Consider the following 21,844-nt stretch of genomic DNA (forward strand, 5'->3'; position numbering starts at 1 on the left):
TAACGGACGAGCAGCAAATGGGACTCATAGCGCTGGGCTCCATCTCCAGAACGGGACACCTTTTCACGCGAATGTCTAAACAGTCCACCAACGACCCTCGTCTGCAGACGCTGTTTGTCTTACGCGCAGGGGAAAAACTGAAGGCTCGGTCGGGCACGTCTTGTTTGGATCAGCAGGAAGACAGAGGGCCAAGGCTACTGCTTTTTCCTTCCAGCTAACTCCGGTAATGAGGAAAGCTGATGCCAGGGTGCCAGCCTTTAAATAGCTGGCGGTGTATGACTGCGGGTAAATACCCCGTTGGTGAACGTGCACCTGACCCAGTAAGCTTCGCCCAGGACGGACCACTGCAAGATTACATCGCCACATAGCCTGGGGCTATTGCTGTACCCGCGAAGCTTCCATAACTTCGAATCACGTGTGATGCGTTTTTTGCGAGCTCTTCATAGCTCGCGGAGACACTGAGTTAAAGCTGCGCAGGAATGGTTACGCTGCAGCGGTATTGCAGCGTCGAGATATTCCCCACAATAGCTGTGGGAGCGTCGCGGCGACTTTGATATCAGAATCACGGCGCTGTTCTTCACTCACGCGGCTTCGCTGCTGCGAAATGTTTTGCGTAAATTGTTCAGCTGGTGATAAACCGGTCATTAAAAGACCATTCGGCCAAACTGGTAGGCCCAGAAAAGGCAGGCTGTTTCGTTGCGGATCTGTATGCATAAAGTAGCTGTGCTTCGCCTGAGTGGAGCCCGTATCATGCGGGATTCATGGCGACGGGCCTAACGGGAGCGTTGATTAAACGCAAACCTCGTCTGCTGGTCTGCAGCGTCGGACCAGGGCTACCCTCAGCGCTCCAGGGAGCTGCAGAATAACAGTGGTTAGTGGCAGCGATGACCGAAAGCTTGACCTGTGGGTCGCCGGCCTCTCCCGGCGGCGGCGTCTCGGTCTTCTGCCTAGCTTTGACACGTGTGGCGTCAATAACACCTCGCCTCCACGAATACGTCGGTCCCGACTCTGTGGGGGCGGGCGTGGTCGAATACATGCCAGGTGGTGTCAGTCAGGTATCCATGCGTACTCGCCAATGTCCTGGCACCGTTCGTGGAATCAGCTCTCGTAACAGCCGTGTCTCTAAGGTTCGATATGTAACAGGGTCTCTGTTTCGTGGACTAGGATACGGTCGGCTGTATCGCCATCGCGTGTCAGGGGTGAAAAAGAAGGCGCGTTCATACCTGGTGGTAATGCAGGCCACTTATGATCCTATCAGTTCCGCGACTGCTGAACGAATCCGTGTGCCTGAGAGGGCGTTCGTGGGGTTTCAGGTAAACTGTTGTCTTACATCGGTTTTTGTTTTTCTAATGGATCATGCCACCGGTGCCAAAAAACTGTTTTTCTTGAAATCTGACATGCCGGAAAAATATGGAACTCGAGACAATAGAACATGCATTCCCACAACACCATTTTGTCGTGCTTTAGTACGTATTCGCGGTCAGGATTTGCAGGTGCCCTTCATTTCATTTTTGATGCTTGCACTTCTTTACGTTTTTACCACAACATAACGGCATTTGAAGGCTAATTGAGACGGTCAGGTGATTCTACCTGGCTGCGTAACCATGTGTCGCGTTTGTGGCCATGGATCATTGTGGTCACTGCCGGTTGTCAGGCTTTTATGTGGTTTTGTCCAGGTCGCTGCGGACGTATTTTTGGTGGATTTTTAGAGCGAGCGCGAGCTGTTTTACGCTCCCTCCGGAGTCCATCCGCCTGATTCCGTTTGATGTCACCGCGAGTGCTCGGCGCGATCTGGCTGCGACCGCTGAGAGCCGTGGAACCTTCGTCTTCTTTCCCTGGGCCACTGAGAGCCGCGGAACCTTCGTCTTCTTTCCCCGGACCACTGAGAGCCGCGGAACCGTCGTCTTCTTTCCCCGGGCCACTGAGAGCCGCGGAACCTTCGTCTTCTTTCCCCGGACCACTGAGAGCCGCGGAACCGTCGTCTTCTTTCCCCGGGCCACTGAGAGCCGCGGAACCTTCGTCTTCTTTCCCCGGACCACTGAGACTCGTGGAACCTTCGTCTCCTTTCCCCGGGCCACTGAGACTCGTGGAACCTTCGTCTTCTTTCCCCGGACCACTGAGAGCCGCGGAATCTTCGTTTTCTTTCCCCGGGCCACCGAGAGCCACGGAACCTTCGTCTTCTTTCCCCAGGCCACTGAGAGCCGCGGAACCTTCGTCTTCTTTCCCGGTCCACTTCGATCTGCAGCTGCCGGGGTCTATCATCATTTGATTGTGACTCTGTCGGTGTTGGCATGATCCGCTTAAGCCACTTTTTCCGACTATGGTGCGCAGGCCCGATGACTCTGTCCGGCTCATGGTGAGCAGGTCCCATGACTCTGTCCAGCTCATGGTGAGCAGGTCCCATGACTCTGTCCGGCTGATGGTGCGCACGCCCCATGACTCTGTCCGGCTGATGGTGCGCACGCCCCATGACTCTGTCCGGCTGATGGTGCGCACGCCCCATGACTCTGTCCGGCTGATGGTAAGCAGGCCCCATGACTATTTACAGCTGATGGTGAGCAGGTTTCGTGGCTCCGTCCTCCGCCCGCCCCTCTGACCGTCCGCCAACCGCCCCTCCGCCCGCCGCCCGCCCCTCTGACCGTCCGCCGTCCGCCCCTCTGACCGTCCGCCGCCTGCCCCTCCGACCGTCCGCCGCCCGCCTCTCTGACCGTCCGCCGCCCGCCCCTCTGACCGTCCGCCGCCCGCCTCTCTGACCGTCCGCCGCCGCCCGCAGGTCCAGCCATCCCGCCCTTCTGACCGTCCGCCGCCGCCCGCAGGTCCAGCCATCCCGCCCTTCTGACCGTCCGCCGCCCGCAGGTCCAGCCATCCTGCCCTTCTGCCCGGCCGCCGCCGCCCGCAGGTCCAGCCATCCCGCCCTTCTGACCGTCCGCCGCCGCCCGCAGGTCCAGCCATCCCGCCCTTCTGACCGTCCGCCGCCGCCCGCAGGTCCAGCCATCCCGCCCTTCTGACCGTCCGCCGCCGCCCGCAGGTCCAGCCATCCCGCCCTTCTGACCGTCCGCCGCCGCCGCAGGTCCAGCCATCCCGCCCTTCTGACCGTCCGCCGCCGCCCGCAGGTCCAGCCATCCCGCCCTTCTGACCGTCCGCCGCCCGCAGGTCCAGCCATCCCGCCCTTCTGACCGTCCGCCGCCGCCCGCAGGTCCAGCCATCCCGCCCTTCTGACCGTCCGCCGCCGCCCGCAGGTCCAGCCATCCCGCCCTTCTGACCGTCCGCCGCCGCCCGCAGGTCCAGCCATCCCGCCCTTCTGACCGTCCGCCGCCCGCAGGTCCAGCCATCCCGCCCTTCTGACCGTCCGCCGCCCGCAGGTCCAGCCATCCCGCCCTTCTGACCGTCCGCCGCCGCCCGCAGGTCCAGCCATCCCGCCCTTCTGACCGTCCGCCGCCCGCAGGTCCAGCCATCCCGCCCTTCTGACCGTCCGCCGCCGCCCGCAGGTCCAGCCATCCCGCCCTTCTGACCGTCCGCCGCCGCCCGCAGGTCCAGCCATCCCGCCCTTCTGACCGTCCGCCGCCGCCCGCAGGTCCAGCCATCCCGATGGACTCTCACGAGGCGGCGCAGGCCATCTTCCCGACGATGGCGCGGCCGCTGCAGAAGTACCTGCGCGTCACGCGCCAGCAGCCGCGCCACACCATGGAGGCGATCCTGGCGCACCTGGCGCAGTGCCTGGCGCACGACATGTCGCCGCGCGCCTTCCTCGAGCGCTACTTGTCGCCGGCGCCGGTGCTGCAGAGCGAGCGCGAGGCGCGGGCGGTGCAGAGCTGGGCGCTGGTGTGCGACACGCTGCTCTCGCGGCCCGCCGCCGAAGGCGTGCTCTTCCAGCTGCGCCAGCACGACGTGTCGCTCCTGTGTTCGGTGGTCAAGCTGCCGCACTTCAACATCACCGAGGAGATCATAGACCCCAAGAGCAACAAGTTCGTGCTGCGCCTGAGCAGCGAGACCTCGGTGTAGTGAAGTGGGGGAGGAGGGACGGCGGGGCTTTATGTGTTGTGGCGCAGTCACGTGCTCATCTATTTATGTGATGCCTGCTGGGTGTGCAGTTTGTTTCCGTCGTATGTGCGAGAGATGTTCGGATGCGACTGGAAGCGTGACGCAAGGTGGCACGTCTGTTGTGTGCGCTTGTCTCTCCGCCGATCGCCGCGAGCGCGTTGAACATGGCGCAAGTCTCATCGCAGTCTGCCACCACATATCATTCGGAGGCGTCTTTGTCCGCCGGGTTTGCCCGTATGCTGTCTCATCGGTCAAGTCGAGGATATCTGCAGCGAACAGTACCGACGGTGGTGTGTCGCAGAAAGTCAGCGTTGCACGATGCAATCGGGCCAGCACACCTTCCCTGATCTCTGCAAGATATCGGGCGCCACCACTGCCAGACTTCCGGCGCCAGGCGGCCCTCTGGAGGCGAAAGATCGCCCCCCCCCCGCGGATCGCCCCCCCCCCCCCGCGGATCGCCCCCCCCCCCCCGCGGATCGCCTCCACGGTGCTTGATCCGGGGTGGTGGCCAGCTGCCGCCGTTGGCCGCCCCGAGCAGCGGCTGAGTCGGCTCGGTTGGACTTCTTTGTTACGTAAGCGATGTGCTGTCTCGGGGCAGGTGGGCAGCGGAGGATCGGAAGCGGGGACGTGCCCCCCCCCCCCCTCCCCCCACACACACATACCCACCGCGCTCATACGCTGCATGCCAATAAGCTGGGGTTCAGCCGTGCTTCAGAGCCGCCGCAGTCACGGAAGGCTGTCTGGCAGTTGCATGCCACCCAAGCCGGCCGTTTCAATAGCATCCTCGCATCATCTCGGTTCGTCACAGAGGACAAGACCTGGACTGTGTCGCCAGCTGCTGGAAGAGGTGGGGGCCAAATTGAAAATGAGGCGATCACCAGTCGTCGGATCGCCCGATCAGCGGGGGCTAAATTAGGAGGTGAAGGGCCTGTCCGACCGCGGCATTGGGGCACGGGGAGGCACAATACCGCGGAACGAACCGGAGCCAAATTGGAGGTTCTGAATGAAAAGCCCGTTGCGAGTCAAACCTGAAAAGCATGGACGACACTGCTGTATGGGCGGCAGATAAATTGGGGGGGGGGGGGGGAGGAGGACGAGCGGAGCATCCGGTTGGGAGTCGTGAGCGTGACCAGAGGGAATCCGCGTGAGGGAACTTTGAGAGACCTCGAATCACGATGCTCATCGAGGCGCGCGCGTAGACTGAGTGTGCGTCGAACGCTAGGCTGGGTGTGTGACCATGTTTTAATAGGTCAATCGAGCCTTTGTTTTCGCCCGCCTAGGACCCGTAATTTGTTCGCTGCCTCGTGTAGAAGACATCGCGCGTTTCTGTACAACAATATTTGTATATTGATGTCTATTTGTACAAATATAACGGATGACTTCATTCGTGCAGCAGGGCATCCCTCTCACGCTGAGCACCCGACCGTCCGACTGCTGCAACAGATCCCGCACCACGCCGTAACTTGCAACAGTGTATTCCACGCGTAGTTTCCTCTAGAGACCAGGACGAGTCATCCCACCATCCGGAAGGCACACCGGGGAACACTTGGCGCCACGACAGACACCACGCCGCGCGTGGCGCCGACTCCCACCATGCCACGTATCCCGCCGCCGCCGGGCCTCGCAGCCGGCACCGGCGGCGCCTCCGGGCCCGGTCGCCGCGCACGGGCCGCCGCAGGAGCGGGGGTCGACACAGCGGCGGGAGACCTGATCTGCAAGGACGGCGGAAGGGGTCGGGGGCGCGGGACAGTCGGCGGCGAGCGGCGGCATGGGATGCAGACGCTCCGGCGGCAGCGCTCGCCGCTGTCTGGGCGATGGTTCGGCCCGAGTCGGCGCCGGCGGCGCCGCCGGAGCGGCGCAAGCCTCGGCACGCGGCAGTCAGCGCCCACCCCGGCGGCGACCTATCCGGCGCAGGCGCAGGGAACAGCGCCCCGACGGGGCTCCGAAACAAAAGACGGCGGCTGTCGCAGACCGGCGCGCGCTTGGTGCGGGGCACGCGTGGCGCCGAAAGACGAGAGCGAAGGCGGGACAAGGTCCGCCGCGTGGCCGGCGGCTGCGGGACGACGACAGACGTCCGACGAGGTCAGGAGCAGACTGGACCTGGCTGGATCCGAACCCCAACGGTCTGAATCACTGTGAGCAGCACTGGCCCCGGAGGGATACGCGAAGTTTGGAGAGCACGCCCATCTCCAAGCCCAGGGTCCCTGTCACACACACACATGCGCAAACCAGATGTCGAGAACAGCGGACATGACATAGCGCCAGGTTTGTACGGAAGGATTCATTAATCCTTAGCTAGATGAAGCTAATCGCACCATGATAGCAAAGCGAATCCGGTCCCATGCCCACAAAAAGGGAGAACACTGGGAAGACGTGGTGTGTGCTATTTGGTTTCCTAGGTGCAAACACAGTTTGATGATGACAAATACACAGAATGTACCAGACAGTGTGAAATAATCAACAGTCACAATCTGCTGAATCAAGGGCTAGCAATAACCAACCATCCACACTGTCAAATTCAGGGCTAGCGAGTGACATCGACATCGACAAAAGACATCGACACGACCCTGAAGAACATTCCTCACGGAAAAATCGGTGACGAGCAAACGTGGTTTACACAACCCGACAACGCCACCGGCACAAAGACATCACGTTCCCTCCAGATGCTGGCCCACAGTCCATCGCTGCGAGGCCTCATTCACTTCCGAGTCCACGCACGCATCATAAGTACTAAGCGTATGTAAAAAGGCTAGACAGACAGACGGTCGACCATCGCGCCAGTCGGCATGCGGCGGCCGGACGGCAACTTTGGTTTATGGACACGGCCGACAGGTGGCGGCGTCACGTGAGCGGGTCCGTCCGGCCGTTTGCGGCGGGCGGCGGCGGCGGCAGCGGCGGGGGCGGCGGCAGACAATCGTGACGCAGACGGCGGACTCGCGCGCGTGCCCGGCTGGCGTCGAACGCGTCCACCACGATCTGTTCCGTGCCCTTGATTTCGGCTCGACAGAACGGACAGCCCTGGCCCTCCGAATCCTGCACAGGGAGTCGCAGTTAGAGAGCACCGTCACACAAAACCTGTGGTAACATACCTTCATCATCGTGAACCGCACATGATTGGGGTGCCCGGCTAACTTGGAAAACGTCTTCACAGGACAAGAAGCTCGGCTCTCATAAAGAATTTGCATCACATGGGTTTAGAGCGTGGATTTTGCCTCCTCCTAAACAAAATAAACACTACAGCAACATGTGGCGCAAGAGCTTCTGGAACACAGTCGCGATTAGACATATGCCTGGATCCTCATCAACTGAAACCCAAGGATATCACAGACATGGCACCTATCGGGTCCTGGAACCACCTTTGGCTCCAATCGCATGTCTGGGCCCAATGAACTTCAGCTAAGCCATGAAACTGTGGTCCAGGATAAAAGCTGCACATTAGTCTGGACGCCAAAACACCGTAGGAAGCAGCCCCGGGTAGCTAAGAAAACGCCGACCTTTCCAGGGTCAGCACGGTGAAACGTAACTCAGGAAAGGCAAGGAAAGGCGGAGGAAAAAGCCGTCAGCTGCCCCTTCATCCGGCGGGGCCCAGATGGGGATCCGACTACACGTCTCTGTTCTGAGGAGATCGCCCCACTCTGCTGCCGTCTACACTGCAATCCGATCAGTCCATCGCTGGTTCAGATGAGCAGACCCCCCAGCCTGACCTCACCTAACCTGACCAGACGACCTAGCCTGACCAGGTGACCAAACCTGACCAGATGACTAGACCTGGCCAGATCTCGATGGCCGGTGTAGGCCGCCAGGCTCGTCTCAACAGGCACCAGCGCAGCGAGGACGAGGTGACCTGACCTGGCGACGGCACCGACCAGGCCGTGTCGTTCCCGGGGTGACCTGACCTGGCGACGGCACCGACCAGGCCGTGTCGTTCCCGGGGTGACCTGACCTGGCGCCGACACCGACCAGGCCGTGTCGTTCCCGGGGTGACCTGACCTGGCGACGGCACCGACCAGGCCGTGTCGTTCCCGGGGTGACCTGACCTGGCGACGGCACCGACCAGGCCGTGTCGCTCCCGGGGTAATCTGACCTGGCGCCGGCACCGACCAGGCCGTGTCGTTCCCGGGGTGACCTGACCTGGCGCCGACACCGACCAGGCCGTGTCGTTCCCGGTGTGACCTGACCTGGCGCCGGCACCGACCAGGCCGTGCCAGCCTCGGGGCCGCTGCAGAAGCGCTCTATCTCGACCCCTCCGACTCGACCTTCCCACACGGATGGCGCAGACAGAGCCGGTGTCACCGACTGACCCCTGACAGAGACAGCGGAGGTAGGGAGGGAGGAGTGCCTCTGACCCGCCAGGTCAGAGGCAACAGGAGGGACGGAGGGGTGCCTCTGACCTGCCAGGAGCTGAGGCAGGGCGTGCAGAGCAGGTGACCACATGGCTCGATCTTGATGTCCTTGTCGTTCTCGGCGCAGATCTTGCACAGCTGGAACGTGCTGCCCATGTCGCAGTACAGCTCGTACTGCTCCAGCGTTACCTGGCGGATAGAACGGGCCTTGACACAGGCGCCCTCTCACGGCCCGCGAGACGGACGGGCGACAGCGGCGCCGCATGGCGGAGACAGCCGGTACTACACGCCGCACACTCCTGTCCCGTCCGGGAAATAAGTCGGTGGTCCAGTCGGGATGGAGATCGTGGCCATTCGAGCAGACACAGTGACCTGCAGTGTTTTGACCCGCATTGCAGATAAGGACCAAAACGACGTTTTGACGTTGCGACACGGTAAAATGTTTTTCGTTTTATCGCGTATTGCAGCATGGCAAAATGTTTTGCGTTCTATCGCGTTCGTCTGGCGTCGGGCACGACTCACTTTGTGATGGAATCATGGACGACAAGCGCAGTTACACTACTGCAACTAAACCGCCAGCAGGTTGCCGAGCGGATAGAAAAGTCTATTCCAGTGCACATAAGGTTAAACGCTAAGATAGGAGACCTTTCACCAACGTCAGAGATCCCTCCCTATCACAAAGAAATGTTAAATGTCCAGTGGCGAGGCCAAAATTAACAAAACGCCACGGGTAGTCAGAACGACGCGCTGTAGGTGACGCCTGCAACCACAGCTTGATGGACAGCTCCTCTCGACCCGTCGCGGAGAGCCGGGCGCCGACTCGCGCAGCCACGCCTCTCGCGGGGGTGTGTGCCGCCCCTCGCCCGCACGCACCCTGATGTGGTCCTCGGGGGTCGCCTGGACGGCCCACGACAGGTCCGGGTTGTCGTCCTTGCCGTCCGGGTACAGGTAGCTGAAAACGGCATCAGCAGCTTTACCGCCTGCGTTGTGGAAGTCTTACACCGAAGAAGATACGCTACTGACGCGAGCCCACAGCTGCGGACAGCACGCAGCGACGCTGGGACGGCGAGCGGACACTCGCAACAAAGCTGCGGGGCTTCTGTGGCGTACAGTTATCCGTGATGTCCGATCAATACGATCGGCAATGAAAGCCACCATATGAATAACTGACAGTTATCAACTAACAGGGCGACGCCGTATTATGTCGGTGCGCACCGAACACCGCCCAATCGCTGTATTCACTCTGCTACAGCCGCGGCATTACCCTCCCCCCCCCCCCCCCCCTCCCCCGGCGGCCAGGTCACGCCGAGGTCACGCGCCCGGTTACGTGAGCCGTGACGCCGGCCACCAGCGTCGCCAGCCGGCCGGCCGGGCGGGCCGCTCAGTCGGAGCCGCGCCACAGCCGTCCGCCGTGAGGAACGCTTACAAGCGTTCCCGGTAGCCGTCGAGCAGCGCCTGGCAGAGGCTCTTGTTCTGCGGGATCGTCTGCAGAATGCTGCCGTCGCTCGTCACGTAGCCGATGGCCCACTGGCCCAGCCGCGTGCAGCTCAGCCGGAACACGTAGCTGGCAACACGCGGCACGCGGCGTCAGCACGTGAACGGCACTCAGCGGTGCCCATCGGCCGGCGCGCCGGGCCGCGGCGACCGCTCAGCCGCGCAGAGGTTCCCGTCAACGCGTCGTCGTGCCAGCGGAACCGCCAGGCAACTCGGCCCGACGGAGAACCCGGCCGGCCTGCTGGAGACACTGCCAGCCTACGGCCGCTGCCTCGGGGCCGACTCAGGGGCGCACAGCTTCAGCGGACCGTGCCATGCCACCGACCGTACCACACCGAGCGGCGCGACGGGCAGCGTATCGACTCACGACCACAGCAATGCAAGTCGGACGCATTCTCCACTGCCACAGGAGAAGAAGCTAGCACAACGCGGCCGGCACGGGGCCCACCTGCCGGCTTTGTCGCTGTAGTTGAGCAGGCGCGCCTTGACCTCGTCGTATGTGAGGAAGGCCACGTAGCCGGGGTGCGTGACAGCTAGGATCTGCCAGTTCTTCAGCAGGGTCGTCCACGGCTGGAACAGCCTGAGGCACAGAGAGGAGGCGTGAGACACGTGAGCGCACACGGCGCACTGGGGAGGGGGACGGGTGGGCCAGGTGGTCAAGGCGGACCTGAGCGACGGGGAGGTAGGTCTGAGCCGCGTTGAGACTAGGCGCTGTTATTCCATGCAGAACTCGTAGCTCGTCTCCACGACAGCCTTGCTGGCAGCTGCGGCGGAGAGTACTCAGCGGAGGCCAAATGGAACACCGGCGGATGCTTTTTACAAAATATGCGGGGAATTTCTGTTCGCATGATGGTGCCAGCTCCGCAAACCAACGGCTTTTGGAAGGCGTAAATACTGCCCACGTTAAGCAGAAAAGCAGCACGTTTTGCGGAAAACGTACCCATTCTTTTAACAATGCTTGGACTGCAACTGCTTCCGTCATCTTTCTTCTCTTTTAAGGGACTTTGCATACAGAAGTGTCCTGCGCAAAGTTAACTGGCACACACCGCTGATGACATGCCACCCTAAGCAATCACAACACTGAATTCGTTTTAGAGACCTATTTCCATTTCCAATGGCCACATCTGAAACAGCGAGCATTTTCATGAGAAGACGATCGGCCGGCGTGGCGTGAGATCTGTCAGAGCGCTGCGCGACTGGCTCTACCGGCGGGGCACAAGACTCAGCATCCTGGCAATCAGAGCATGGACGGGTTCCGTCGACCGAGCGGCCTCTGTGTTATCCAGTGTCTCGCTCGCCCACTGTGTGCCCCAGGCGCCTGTCCTTACAGTGATAACACGCATCACTGTAAATAATGCGTCTCTGAACTCATAGCGAGCGAGCCAAAAGACATATTGCATAGGTCGTGCCATGGCATGACGGCGCCGCAATATTCTTGTTGATCGTTATCCATGTGAAATAGGCATTGAAAGGTAATCGCACACCACGGCTTAGCTCCAATAAAGCAAAGCACAACATAAATGCTGTCACAAAGTTGATGTGCTGTTATTACTGCATCTTACGCTCACTGCGGGATAGCATGTTTATACAGACTAAATTCGCCCGAGGAGTTGCCCGTAGAAATAACAATAAAAAACGCTCCAGCAAATTGCTTGCACAATGTTACGACCTATGCAGCTATCTGTCCAAACGCCGTCGTGTTAAATACATTCAAACCATGTTTTTGCCCGACCAGCTACAAAATTGTGCATCTTTGTTTTGAATGCCGATTGCTGGACACACCAACCAACAACCAGGCCAACAACGACGTAAGAAAACCACAGGAGCTTCGCTTAACAGGCGTCAGCCTATTGGGCCGCTCGACTCCCTGCCCAGACCGGGGATCACTGAGATACGCCACGACCTTCCGGGACCCTTTGTGCTTGATATCTGAGCCGCCAGCCTGGGGCAGACACGAAGGAGGGGGGGGGGGGGGGGCATGTGTCTACCCAGGACACCTGAGATCGGTCGCTCAATTGTTTACAGCCTGTCGCCAGATGTCATCGCTGACGTCACTGGTAAACGGACGACATTCGCCGGCGCGACTGCAGCGTCAGTGACTACCGCGGCCGCCCGCGTGCTCTGGGGAGCAGGAGACTTAACGGGATCGGCAAAACCTCGGGCATCCATGTGGAAAAGGTAGTAGACTGGGTTGGGGCCAGATTTTGAGAAAATTACAGGTACGGATAAACGTATGGTTAGGGCGATTACGACATAAAACTAGACACTTCAAGAAATACCTCATAACGCTATTGACGACGCATATTTTAGTGACAATTAGCTCAATGCATAACACCTTTGCAATTATCAAGGCAAAAATCATACCTCTGAGTGTCAACTCTGCAACTGGTTAGGAATGGTAAAGAAGGGAGTGTGGGCGGGTATAAGCACATCCCCATGAAAACCGGGTGGACTGGGCACAGGAAGTCTCGCTCCCGTCGCATAGATGACTGACGTTTCTGCGCAAGTTCGTCAGTTCTCAGCGAGCACATCAGCTGCCAGCATGCAGACAGGCTCTCGCTGCGCCACGGGCGGGCCGGCGAGGCGCTCCACAGACCGCATCCTCCAGGGACCCGGCCGACGGCGCCGGCTGCCGGGGTCACGGGTGGAACTACCAGCTACGTCCGAGTCCAACGCAGAGCGCGCCGCCAAAATGGCCGGTCCGTCGAGCACCGCGGGCGTGAACCGCGCCACATGCCGGCCGTTTAAGCCAGCATCACGCCGCAAATGAACTGATAATGCCATCATAAACTTCAGGCGCTCGACATGAGAAGGCAATTAACCCGGGCAATCCGATTCAAACGACATAAGTAGCAATCACCGTCATGTTCCCATCACAATCCAGCGCACTTGAAAGTGAAGCGCATTTTTTAGCGGTTCGCAGAAGCTCAATGACCCGGATCTATATGGTGCGATGTAGCAACGGAGCCGAGCCGGCGTTCTAGCTAGCTGTTTCCACTCTGCACGCCATCGCGGTCTTCCCGGGACGGTAGGTTCGTACAATTCTGCACCCTCGTGTGCTACCACATACTTAACAGTCCTTTTTCGATGACAAAACACGTCAGAGGCGCCATGAAATTACCATGTCGCCCATTACAATCGGAAGAAACGGAGCGGTAGCACGTGTAGCTCGGTAAAAGTCGCCGCCTGCCTGACAGTTCGCCACACGCCAGCCTGAGCCATCGGCGGCCCCGAGACCCCCGGCACACGGGCAGCGCCGACGGCGCGGCCGGGGCGGCGAACGATGCGGAACGCGACCTTACCCTGCCGTCCGGCCGCGGCAGCAGCAGCCGGCCGGGCCGCGCCGGTGGCCGGGCTCAGCGCGGCACACGGCCGTCCCCCGGCCGCCCGCCCGGGCGCGTCACCTGCAGCCGGGGCCGGCCGGCCGACCCGGTGACCCCGGCGACGCGGCGCGCCGGCCGGCCGTGGGAGCGGCGCGCCAGCCGCCGGCCGACCGCTCGCCGCCGCCGCCGCTCCCGTGGGCCGGCCCGGCTGCTCCCGGCCGGCAGCACGCGGCCCGGCCGTGACGCGGCGCGCCTGGGCTGCCGGCTCCGCTGCGGCCACGGACTGCACCCAGCGGAGGGGGCTCAGAGCGACGCATCTCACGGCAGACACACCGATCCGTCACAAGGGTCCGCTGTGCAGTCCCGCCAGTCGGCATCACGACCTGTCCGTCCACAGCGTTCCTGCTTCGACGCCTCAGCAATGCCTCGCCCGGCTCGCCTTGTCCGTGCCGGTCAGCGGCGCGCGGCATGACTCAAGCGGCCGGCCGGCCCGCCGCTCGGCAATCCCCGGACGAGGGCAGCCGAGCGGCACATTCTCGCTGTTTCCGCGGCTGGCGGTGCAACAGGACGGGACCCGGAGCACGTGCTAACGTGCAACGGCGCACCCTCCTCACCTGACCCCTGAGCCGACTGCGTCACCGATGTGTACCGGCGACGACCTAACCACGGCGGCGTGCGCAATCAGCACGGGCGGATCAAACGCGTCGCGAGCCATCTGACCGGTACCATTATACAATTCACAGATATCATGAATGATACTGGGATTCCAGCTCGTGATTCTTTCATGGCAAACGCAACTTCTTCATTCGTGTGTGAGCATTGCAGCACTTATGAAGGATTGATTCAGGCACAAGCAGGCATGTCAGGACTCGCGCCAGGTCATCACATGATCAGCCAGAGTTTCTCGTCGTTCCTGCAAGATGCAGCGTCCCGCATGCCCAAAACCGCCTCCCCCCCTCGGCTAATGCACGGGTGCCTCCTGAGTTTCGGTAATCGACTGCAGCACACACGTACATGGCCAGTGTCTGCGAAAATGCTCGTCAGGCCGCCCCACCGAGCCGAGCCTCGCCGTGCCGCATTCGTGTTGCGGCATGTTGCGCCAGATTCCGCAACTCTGAGCACGTCAACAGCTCACTGCGATTGGCAGATTAGTGCTCGGGCAGGCGCCACAAGCATCCCTCGGACAAAGCTATCGCCTCGTCACTGACACATATCTCGGTTCGCCGACTGTGAGCACGGCGTCACAGGAGCACACGTTCGTGTGAAGGGAGACACCGGGCTCCGACGGACGGCAGAAAGGCGGTCCAATCGCATTCCGACTGAACATGACGTCATTCTTACCAGCGACAGTCGCACCGGAAAGCGTCAGCACGATGGATAAGACACAAACGACAATGGCAACGGAAATGTGACGTGGTAAACTATGACGTAACAAAGAAAGGCCTTTAGCCCCTGGTTTTTTGGCATGGTCAGTTGAAAGTTCCTATCTTGAGTAAACGGCCGTTAATATGCCAGGAGGTACTGGCTAAACAACGTCGCAGTGCCACATAACGATTTACATTGAGGAGCATCAATATCACCCACATTTAGCACCACAACGCCGTTTAACCAGCATCACCTGGTACATGGGAGGTGGTTATCTGACCAGCATCGCCCGGTATATGGGAGGTGGCTAACTCAAGATAAGAACTTTCAACTTATGGTTACATAAGATATTGCACCGCGGGAAAATACTGATGTATCGCTAGGCCATAGTGCGTATGGCAGACAAAGGACGCGAGGCATATCAAGCCATATTCAGCCATTAAAAATAAAGGGTCCACAGCATGCTGCAACCGGCAGGACAATGCCGACGGGATGGAAAACATTCTCCAACACGGACGATGGTCTGCTCACGTCCCGCAGCTTAGCTTTTCACCCAAATACGTCGTGCCTGACTCGGTGAGCCGCAGTTTGCGACAATATCACCAACAACCAGAGCTGTGTCAGCGATCCGCAGTACAGCCAGCAGAGGGGGGGGGGGGAATAAGCTGTTATGTCCGGCGCCGCCCGCACAAGGCCACGCTGATCGGTCAGACCCCATAATCCCTGCACGGCTCAAAGCTGCCGACAGCCATGACGCCGCGCTCTCCCCATCTCTGCAGGCAAGCCCGCTCCCCGGCAAGCGGCAATGCAAAATGCTCTGGATTATCTTCGAAGGCACCACAAAAGTCCCATAATTCCCATTCAGAAAACACCGGGCGCCGACAGATCAAAGATGCCAAAATCAAGCACGGCGTCCGAAGCTGATCTGCATCGATCCGGCAGCTTCCTGCCAGGTGCACTGCAATCCAGCCGCCGCTTCAGCACGCCGACAAAAACAGGCGCAGTGTGCCATGAAAGTGCACAAAGCGAGCGCTGGCGCTCTCGGAGATTAAGTGAGATAGGCCAAAGCACCTCCGCAACCACCACGAAAACATCACACATCAGTTGCCAATCTATCCGTTCGAAAGCGCCGACGAATCCGGAAAACCCACCCGGTAAAATCCCACAGCGACTTGAGAATTCTAACGAAATCTGTCCTATGGCTGGACATTACGAAAGGCTGTGTTTGACGCCAGACATGGTTTATGAAAGCCTGCGCACAACTGTTAGTAGATATTTTGCTCCTTATGAAGAAAAATAAGTTAAGATGTGAGCACCAGTCGACGCAGATCAGCAATTCTGCACTGCTTCAGTTTAAATTGCAACCTTCTCTCTATTCCTGAGACTAGACTGACTTTTAGTACAATTTCATAACATCCATTTTCCAGAATATTTGCGGCCTGAAAGGTACTCATACAACCCAACAAACAGCCGCGAGTCAATACGTTGAGCCAATAATACCTACCTTGAATCCCATAAGCGAGCCGCTAAAACCCAGTCCGGCGCTAGTTCCGTGAAAATTCGGCCCTTAACAATCAGCGGAATAATTGACATTTTTACACAGGAACTCCCAAGCATGAGGAGCTGAGCTCTTGTTTTGAGCACCGACACCCACCTGGTGAACACGTCAAACTCGAAGTTGGATATGTAGTCATTGCAGGTGAGGTCGATGGTTGTCTTGAGCGCCATCGTCTCCAGGCCTGGGTTGATGGGGTGCACCTCATCCAGCCTCTCTTTGAACACCTTCCAGGGCACAAGTGTTCTGGAAAATGGATATCATGAATATACACCAACAGTCTACCCAGGCTTTAAGAGTACACAGACTGTTGCACAGCCCAAACTGCAAACAATGTGAATGTGCTAATCTGCATTGCTTAGTGCTTAAAGCTAAACTTATCTTATAGCAGATGCCTTCATAAATCATACCTGATCTAAAATATGCCCTTGTGGTGCCTTCCCTGATGTCTAAGCACAGGACAGATCTTGTTGAAATTTTCAAGTTCTACATAGTACTTGATTACTACTACACAAAGCACAATATAATGATGTTTGTAAGCATAAGAAATAAGCTAGCAAATTACTAGGTATGCTTACTATGAATGTTGAACATGCCATAGGATATGTTATGATGCATGGTTAATTTTGCACATCAATTTGCTCAGTGGAGACAGTTGCTACATTGAACAAGCAAATATAAAAAATACATTGCCCATCATCTATCTTTGCTTCATTAGCATGCTGCTGAAAAAGCTGAGATATGCTGTTCAAAAGGCTGAGTTTATTTCATACTGCATGAAAATGCCTCAGGACCTAAGCATTGTGCTGAAAGATGGCTATAATACTTTTATTTTGTAGTTGCATAAAACATATTTAACTGAATGACTAGATTTCAGCCCACAAAAATATGATCTTCTGATGTCTATAACACTATTTACCACAAACTCTTCATGACTTTCAAAGGTCTGGTACATAGAGCCATCATAGAAATTAATATCATTAAGATGTTCTGAACTATTTTGCTTTAGTGGCAGAATGTCAGCAACATTAACATACAAAGTTTTGGAAGGAACATCATACTTACTCAGCCTCTGTCTAGGTGTACATGGTTGAGTCGATATCTTATACATGGATTATGGATATCATGGCTTTGGGTGTCAAGATTGCAGCAGACACAGACATGTGCAACTGAATCCATGTGTAAAGTCATGAACATGATATCTCACCATGCCCAGCAGCCAATTGTCCTGAATAAGGTGATAATTGAAGAGATGTCCTGGAGAAGGACCTTGGAATTAACATGAAAAGAAGACTGAAACTTTGCATATAAATGGTAACAGCCCATTTCAAAAGATTCACAGGATGCTGGCAGTTCTGAGGCAGATTTCAACTGACAATGACAGGTTCATCCTCCCAATTCTCTCTTAGAACATTGTTCAGACCATTCCTGGAGAATGGTTATATTGCTTGGAGGTCATTCAGAAAATGAGACCAGAAGCTGCTGGGAAGAGGATAGTCTTGAGCTACCTGACTTAACTGTTTAGGAAGTGATAAACAGGACATACTGGGGAGGCTCCAGCTTCTGAGGTTGCTTTCACTGGTCTACAGATGCAGATAGGGTGCCAGGGTTGCTGTGTTCCAAATGCTGCATAGCAGTATGCTGCAGCTCACACTGAAAAGTTTCTTGCTGAGTATGTCTTCACAATTACAGGAAGCCACCAGTGGGAGCTCTGTAAGCCCCAACCCAGGACCTTTACATGCTGACACCTATTAAGCTACCTAGGAGTGAATGATTGGAATGTGCTACCACTGGAGAAAGTCTCTGCATCTATAGCCACACAGTTAATGCTAGGCTACATGCTTACTGGGCTGATCCAATGCATGACAAGCCATAATCAGTCAGCATTATTCATGAGCAAGAGCTCTATGGGAGTGGACCCACAGGCCACATGACCCTACAAATTCTGATGATTTCGAGGAAAGATAAGGTAAGGCAAGGCATGGTTGTATCCACAACATACAAACACAATATCAAAGGAATGACAGGCACTATTAGATATGCACAGCCAATAATCACAACTGCAGGCAGCAACAAAGAAAACAAAAATTACTAGCAAGAAGCAATCATTTCAGAGGCCACCTAATCATCCCACAGAAAATTCAGCTGCCCTTATTATATGACAGTAAGTTCCCTGAGATATCCAATAAGAACATGCTTGCTATGAAGCACCTAGTCAATTAATTATGTGCAGAACACTGCACTAGCATCCTGTAATGTACCGCAAATATTGAGCTGTGTAAAACTTAATGTCCCAGGACTACAACGACATGATTCATACCTTTCTCCAAAATACGTCCTCCAGAAATCTGCTGCATCACTCTTGGTGACCCTGAATTGGTCCCCCATGAACATATGTTCAGGGAATATTGCACGTAGCTCTGACAACATGTGAGAAAACACAAGAGACAGTTTTGTTAGATTCCGCCTATAAACAGAATTTTCATCATACATCTGTTCCTTTCCATCACGAAAGTATTTCTCTGCCTGCCTGCATTTCTTCATCAGGTTTTCTATGAACACTCGGAAGTATTCATTGTTGTTCAGCACTTCCAAATCTTCATGGTGATTGCATATTTCCTTCAGATGAGTGTAGGTGTCAGGTAAAATATCTAGCAAAAATGGTGGAGAGTTCTTCAGGTTCATCTTTGGATGCTGGCAAAGCTTCACTACCCTGTCCATCAGCTTGTAGGTTTTTTCAATTGTTCGCCTTTCGATGATGAGTCTAGGAGATCCCATTTTGTCAGCGATGGCCCCGTGGATCTTGCTCATCAGAGATGACTTAGTCACAGGGCGTGTTAATGCCATACCGTTGCCAATTTTGAAGGACCCACTAATATCCTTGTTTCGGTTCTGGCATAAGGTTCCCCGGCCGATTCTGAGCCACTTTCGTCGCATGCAATGACTTTCTTCCTCCAACCGACTTATCAAGACACAGCCCAATGGTGCTTGCTGCTTGGTCAGAAAAGACGTCTCAATGGGACTCACAATTATTAGGATAAAAGCTAATTCCCCAAATATGCACTCAAACACGTCAGCTGGGACGGACCACCACCCCCAGGCCCCGCGCCACCTCCACGGCCTTCACGACAGGACTGCACATGTAAACAAAATCAAGCGCAGCAGTCTATTTCAATGACGTCATCAAAATCCTCCACGGGGCAGCGACCACCAATTACAAGTAGGCCACGCTTAAAACAAACACCACAAAATTCGCTCAGGCGACAGGCGCGCAAATGGGCCCCGCTTCGCCGCTATAGAGGCCTTGTTTGGGATGTGTAGAACCTTTTCAGGCGCGGAGTCCTGTTTTGATCCCTCGAGTGGTAGCATGGGACCAAACATGTGTTATGCACGCCGTTTGCATGTCACCATGTCTTCAGAATCAATCACTGAAAAATAAATGAGAAACCCTGACGTTTGGCGTTGCATTTTTCATGGGCCTCGCAACGTCGGCCCCCCAGCTACGGGGAGTATGCTACCTTATCTGTACTTTTCACACGATGTTGGATCAGACGTGTTCGATTTGACTGCTGATGCCAGTTTCTTTCGAAATGCCTCTGAAAATCTCAGAATTTCTATTTAAAGTAGCCGCCCCTGCAGGAGCGATCATGCGTTGGATTCTATGCACCCATCACGATGAGAGCTGTGTATTTCATTTGCACCGTTTTTCCAAGCGGTGTGTTTTGTAATGTTTGCAACACATGAATATGTCAACACGTTTGTGTAGCAAATGCTACGAAAGCTCGAAACACTCTTTTTAGGGAATTATATCCAAACACCAGGCCATTATGCTGCGAATTCAACGAGGCGTTATACTATAGCTTTGATTTACACCTGCGGCCTTTACCAAAGTGGCTCTTTGCGAAGCGCACGCTGGCTTTGGAAAACGGAGGATAATATGATCTATAGTGACGCGCGGGTTTAAACTTCAACCAAATCGGTTCATGGTAACCGGCCTTTCCACCCGCTGTGCCAGTCACGAACGTTTATTTGTACTGGCGTCATTCACACCAGTGGAGGTGCATCTTTTAAAGGGAGTACCCCACTTTTGATACATGTTTCAAAAGCATTCTCTAGTGAAACGTCAGCACTAGTTATGCCAATAACGGCACTGGGGAGTGCCTTAGGACAAAATAAGGAAAGAAATTTAAATTATTTTCGAGTCTAACCTACGCTGTCAACAATTTGCAACAGCAGTACACTTCCTCCTTGCAGTCCTACCCAATGTCGTCATGACAACGGCCATGCGCATCTCTCCTAGTGCGAATACAAGAACGTTTGTGATTGGCTGTTTGTCGAGACGTTGAAGAAATGAAGTTTAAACCAGCGCGTGATACAAATCATCTGATACCCCGATTCCCAAAGCCAAAGTTTACTTTGAAAAGAGCCACTATGCTAAAAGCAAATAGGAAGAAATCAAAACCATAACATGACATTTCGTTCAAGTCACAGGATTGTTACCCGGGTATTGCAGTTATATCCCTGTTTCCTTCAACTTAATTTTTGACGCTCGCGTTACTAGGAGTACTTGCTCCTCATTATTTCCAGCAATATTATCATGCTCACCCGACGGCTTTCTCAACGACACCAAACAGCAATCACGAGATTTCCAAAGCCCAGGCTGCTTAAAAGCAAAACGCCTGGACTGACTCAATGATTTAGATGAAGTTCATGTATGGTTTTTCAGGTTACATGCACGCACATGACGCTGTGTGATGCATTATATTTGATTAGATTGACTATGCATGCCATTGCTAAGAAAGACTGTTGGCTAATTGGCCCACTGCATTATCGACAGGTAATTATTATCGAGGCACTTCCCTATAATAAACCTGGCTAACAGGGGCGGCTGCAAATGGTGGCGAAAGCATTGGCGCACCGACATTACATGGGCTTTTACGAAACAGGTGCTTTCGTCCTAACATGGGCAGCAAACGTCACTTTCCTGGGGTTTCGCAACCAGCTTCATGCATTCACGCCGTCTTACGCATGATTGTCACCGGCCACATTACAGAGACGCCTATAAAATGGTCGCTACACACAGTCTGCAGGCTACGTGCAATGATCAGATCACCCCAGTCATGAGCGGAACCATACAGCCACACAGCACGTATGCCTCAGAATTTAGTCCCCATTAGTAGCCGCCTGGTGCAAGGCTCACTGCGGCGTCACCATGCAGCGTCCACCCTCTATTGTTACTGAATAATGCCGGAATCCCTCGTCGGCACGCCGGAATCCCTCGTCGGCTCATAATTTGTTGCCGGAATCACACATCGACAACCTGGAATACCTCATCGGCTCATATGTGCGGACCTCGCCTTCCGGAGTCACTGTATTGATTTTAACAACGGCAGCCTCAGTAACCGAATTCACTGCCGCTGCTAAGGGTCAGTTACTCTTGATCATTTTAGCAAACTTCCTTCTGTGGCCGCATGTTAATCCACCAACGGAAAAAAACAATCAGTTTTTTCGACAGCCTACCGCCCTTTTCCAACTTCCACCTTCCGGGAATCGCAAGGAGGGAAAAGTCTCACGTTCTGCGAGTCGCAAATCCATCAATGGCACCTTACACGTGCCGCCACTACCCTCACTAGCGGCCAGCAACGTGCAAAAAGATGCGTCCCACCTTATCTGTGAGTCGCGGAGAGATCGACCGAGAACCAACTGCCTAATTTCTGTGGGGA

General features: G+C 55.9%; 2 protein-coding genes across 2 annotated transcripts in view; one reads left to right on the forward strand and one right to left on the reverse strand.

Moving 5' to 3' along the window:
• The window catches only part of LOC119102655 (vang-like protein 2-B), a 39,679-nt gene extending 35,200 nt beyond the window's left edge, over window positions 1-4,479 (forward strand). Inside the window, exon 5 of the mRNA XM_037226118.1 lies at window positions 3,575-4,479. Coding sequence (XP_037082013.1) covers window positions 3,575-4,002 — 428 coding nt within the window. The 3' untranslated portion in view covers window positions 4,003-4,479. The remainder of the gene's footprint in view (window positions 1-3,574) is intronic.
• Window positions 4,480-5,941: 1,462 nt separating this feature from the next.
• On the reverse strand, window positions 5,942-19,242 carry LOC119102666 (E3 ubiquitin-protein ligase CBL-B-B-like). The gene is made up of 7 exons (XM_037226128.1): window positions 18,442-19,242; window positions 16,221-16,367; window positions 10,327-10,458; window positions 9,811-9,948; window positions 9,258-9,336; window positions 8,433-8,573; window positions 5,942-7,074 (listed from the first exon to the last, which is right to left on the reverse strand). The coding sequence occupies exons 1-7, from the start codon at window positions 19,056-19,058 to the stop codon at window positions 6,883-6,885; spliced, it is 1,446 nt and encodes a 481-aa protein (XP_037082023.1). The 5' UTR covers window positions 19,059-19,242; the 3' UTR covers window positions 5,942-6,882.
• Between the last annotated feature and the right edge of the window lie 2,602 nt (window positions 19,243-21,844).

Source organism: Pollicipes pollicipes, unplaced genomic scaffold, assembly GCF_011947565.3.
Source record: "Pollicipes pollicipes isolate AB1234 unplaced genomic scaffold, Ppol_2.1 Scaffold_2555;HRSCAF=2994_pilon_pilon_pilon, whole genome shotgun sequence".
Taxonomy (NCBI): Eukaryota; Metazoa; Arthropoda; class Thecostraca; order Pollicipedomorpha; family Pollicipedidae; genus Pollicipes; species Pollicipes pollicipes.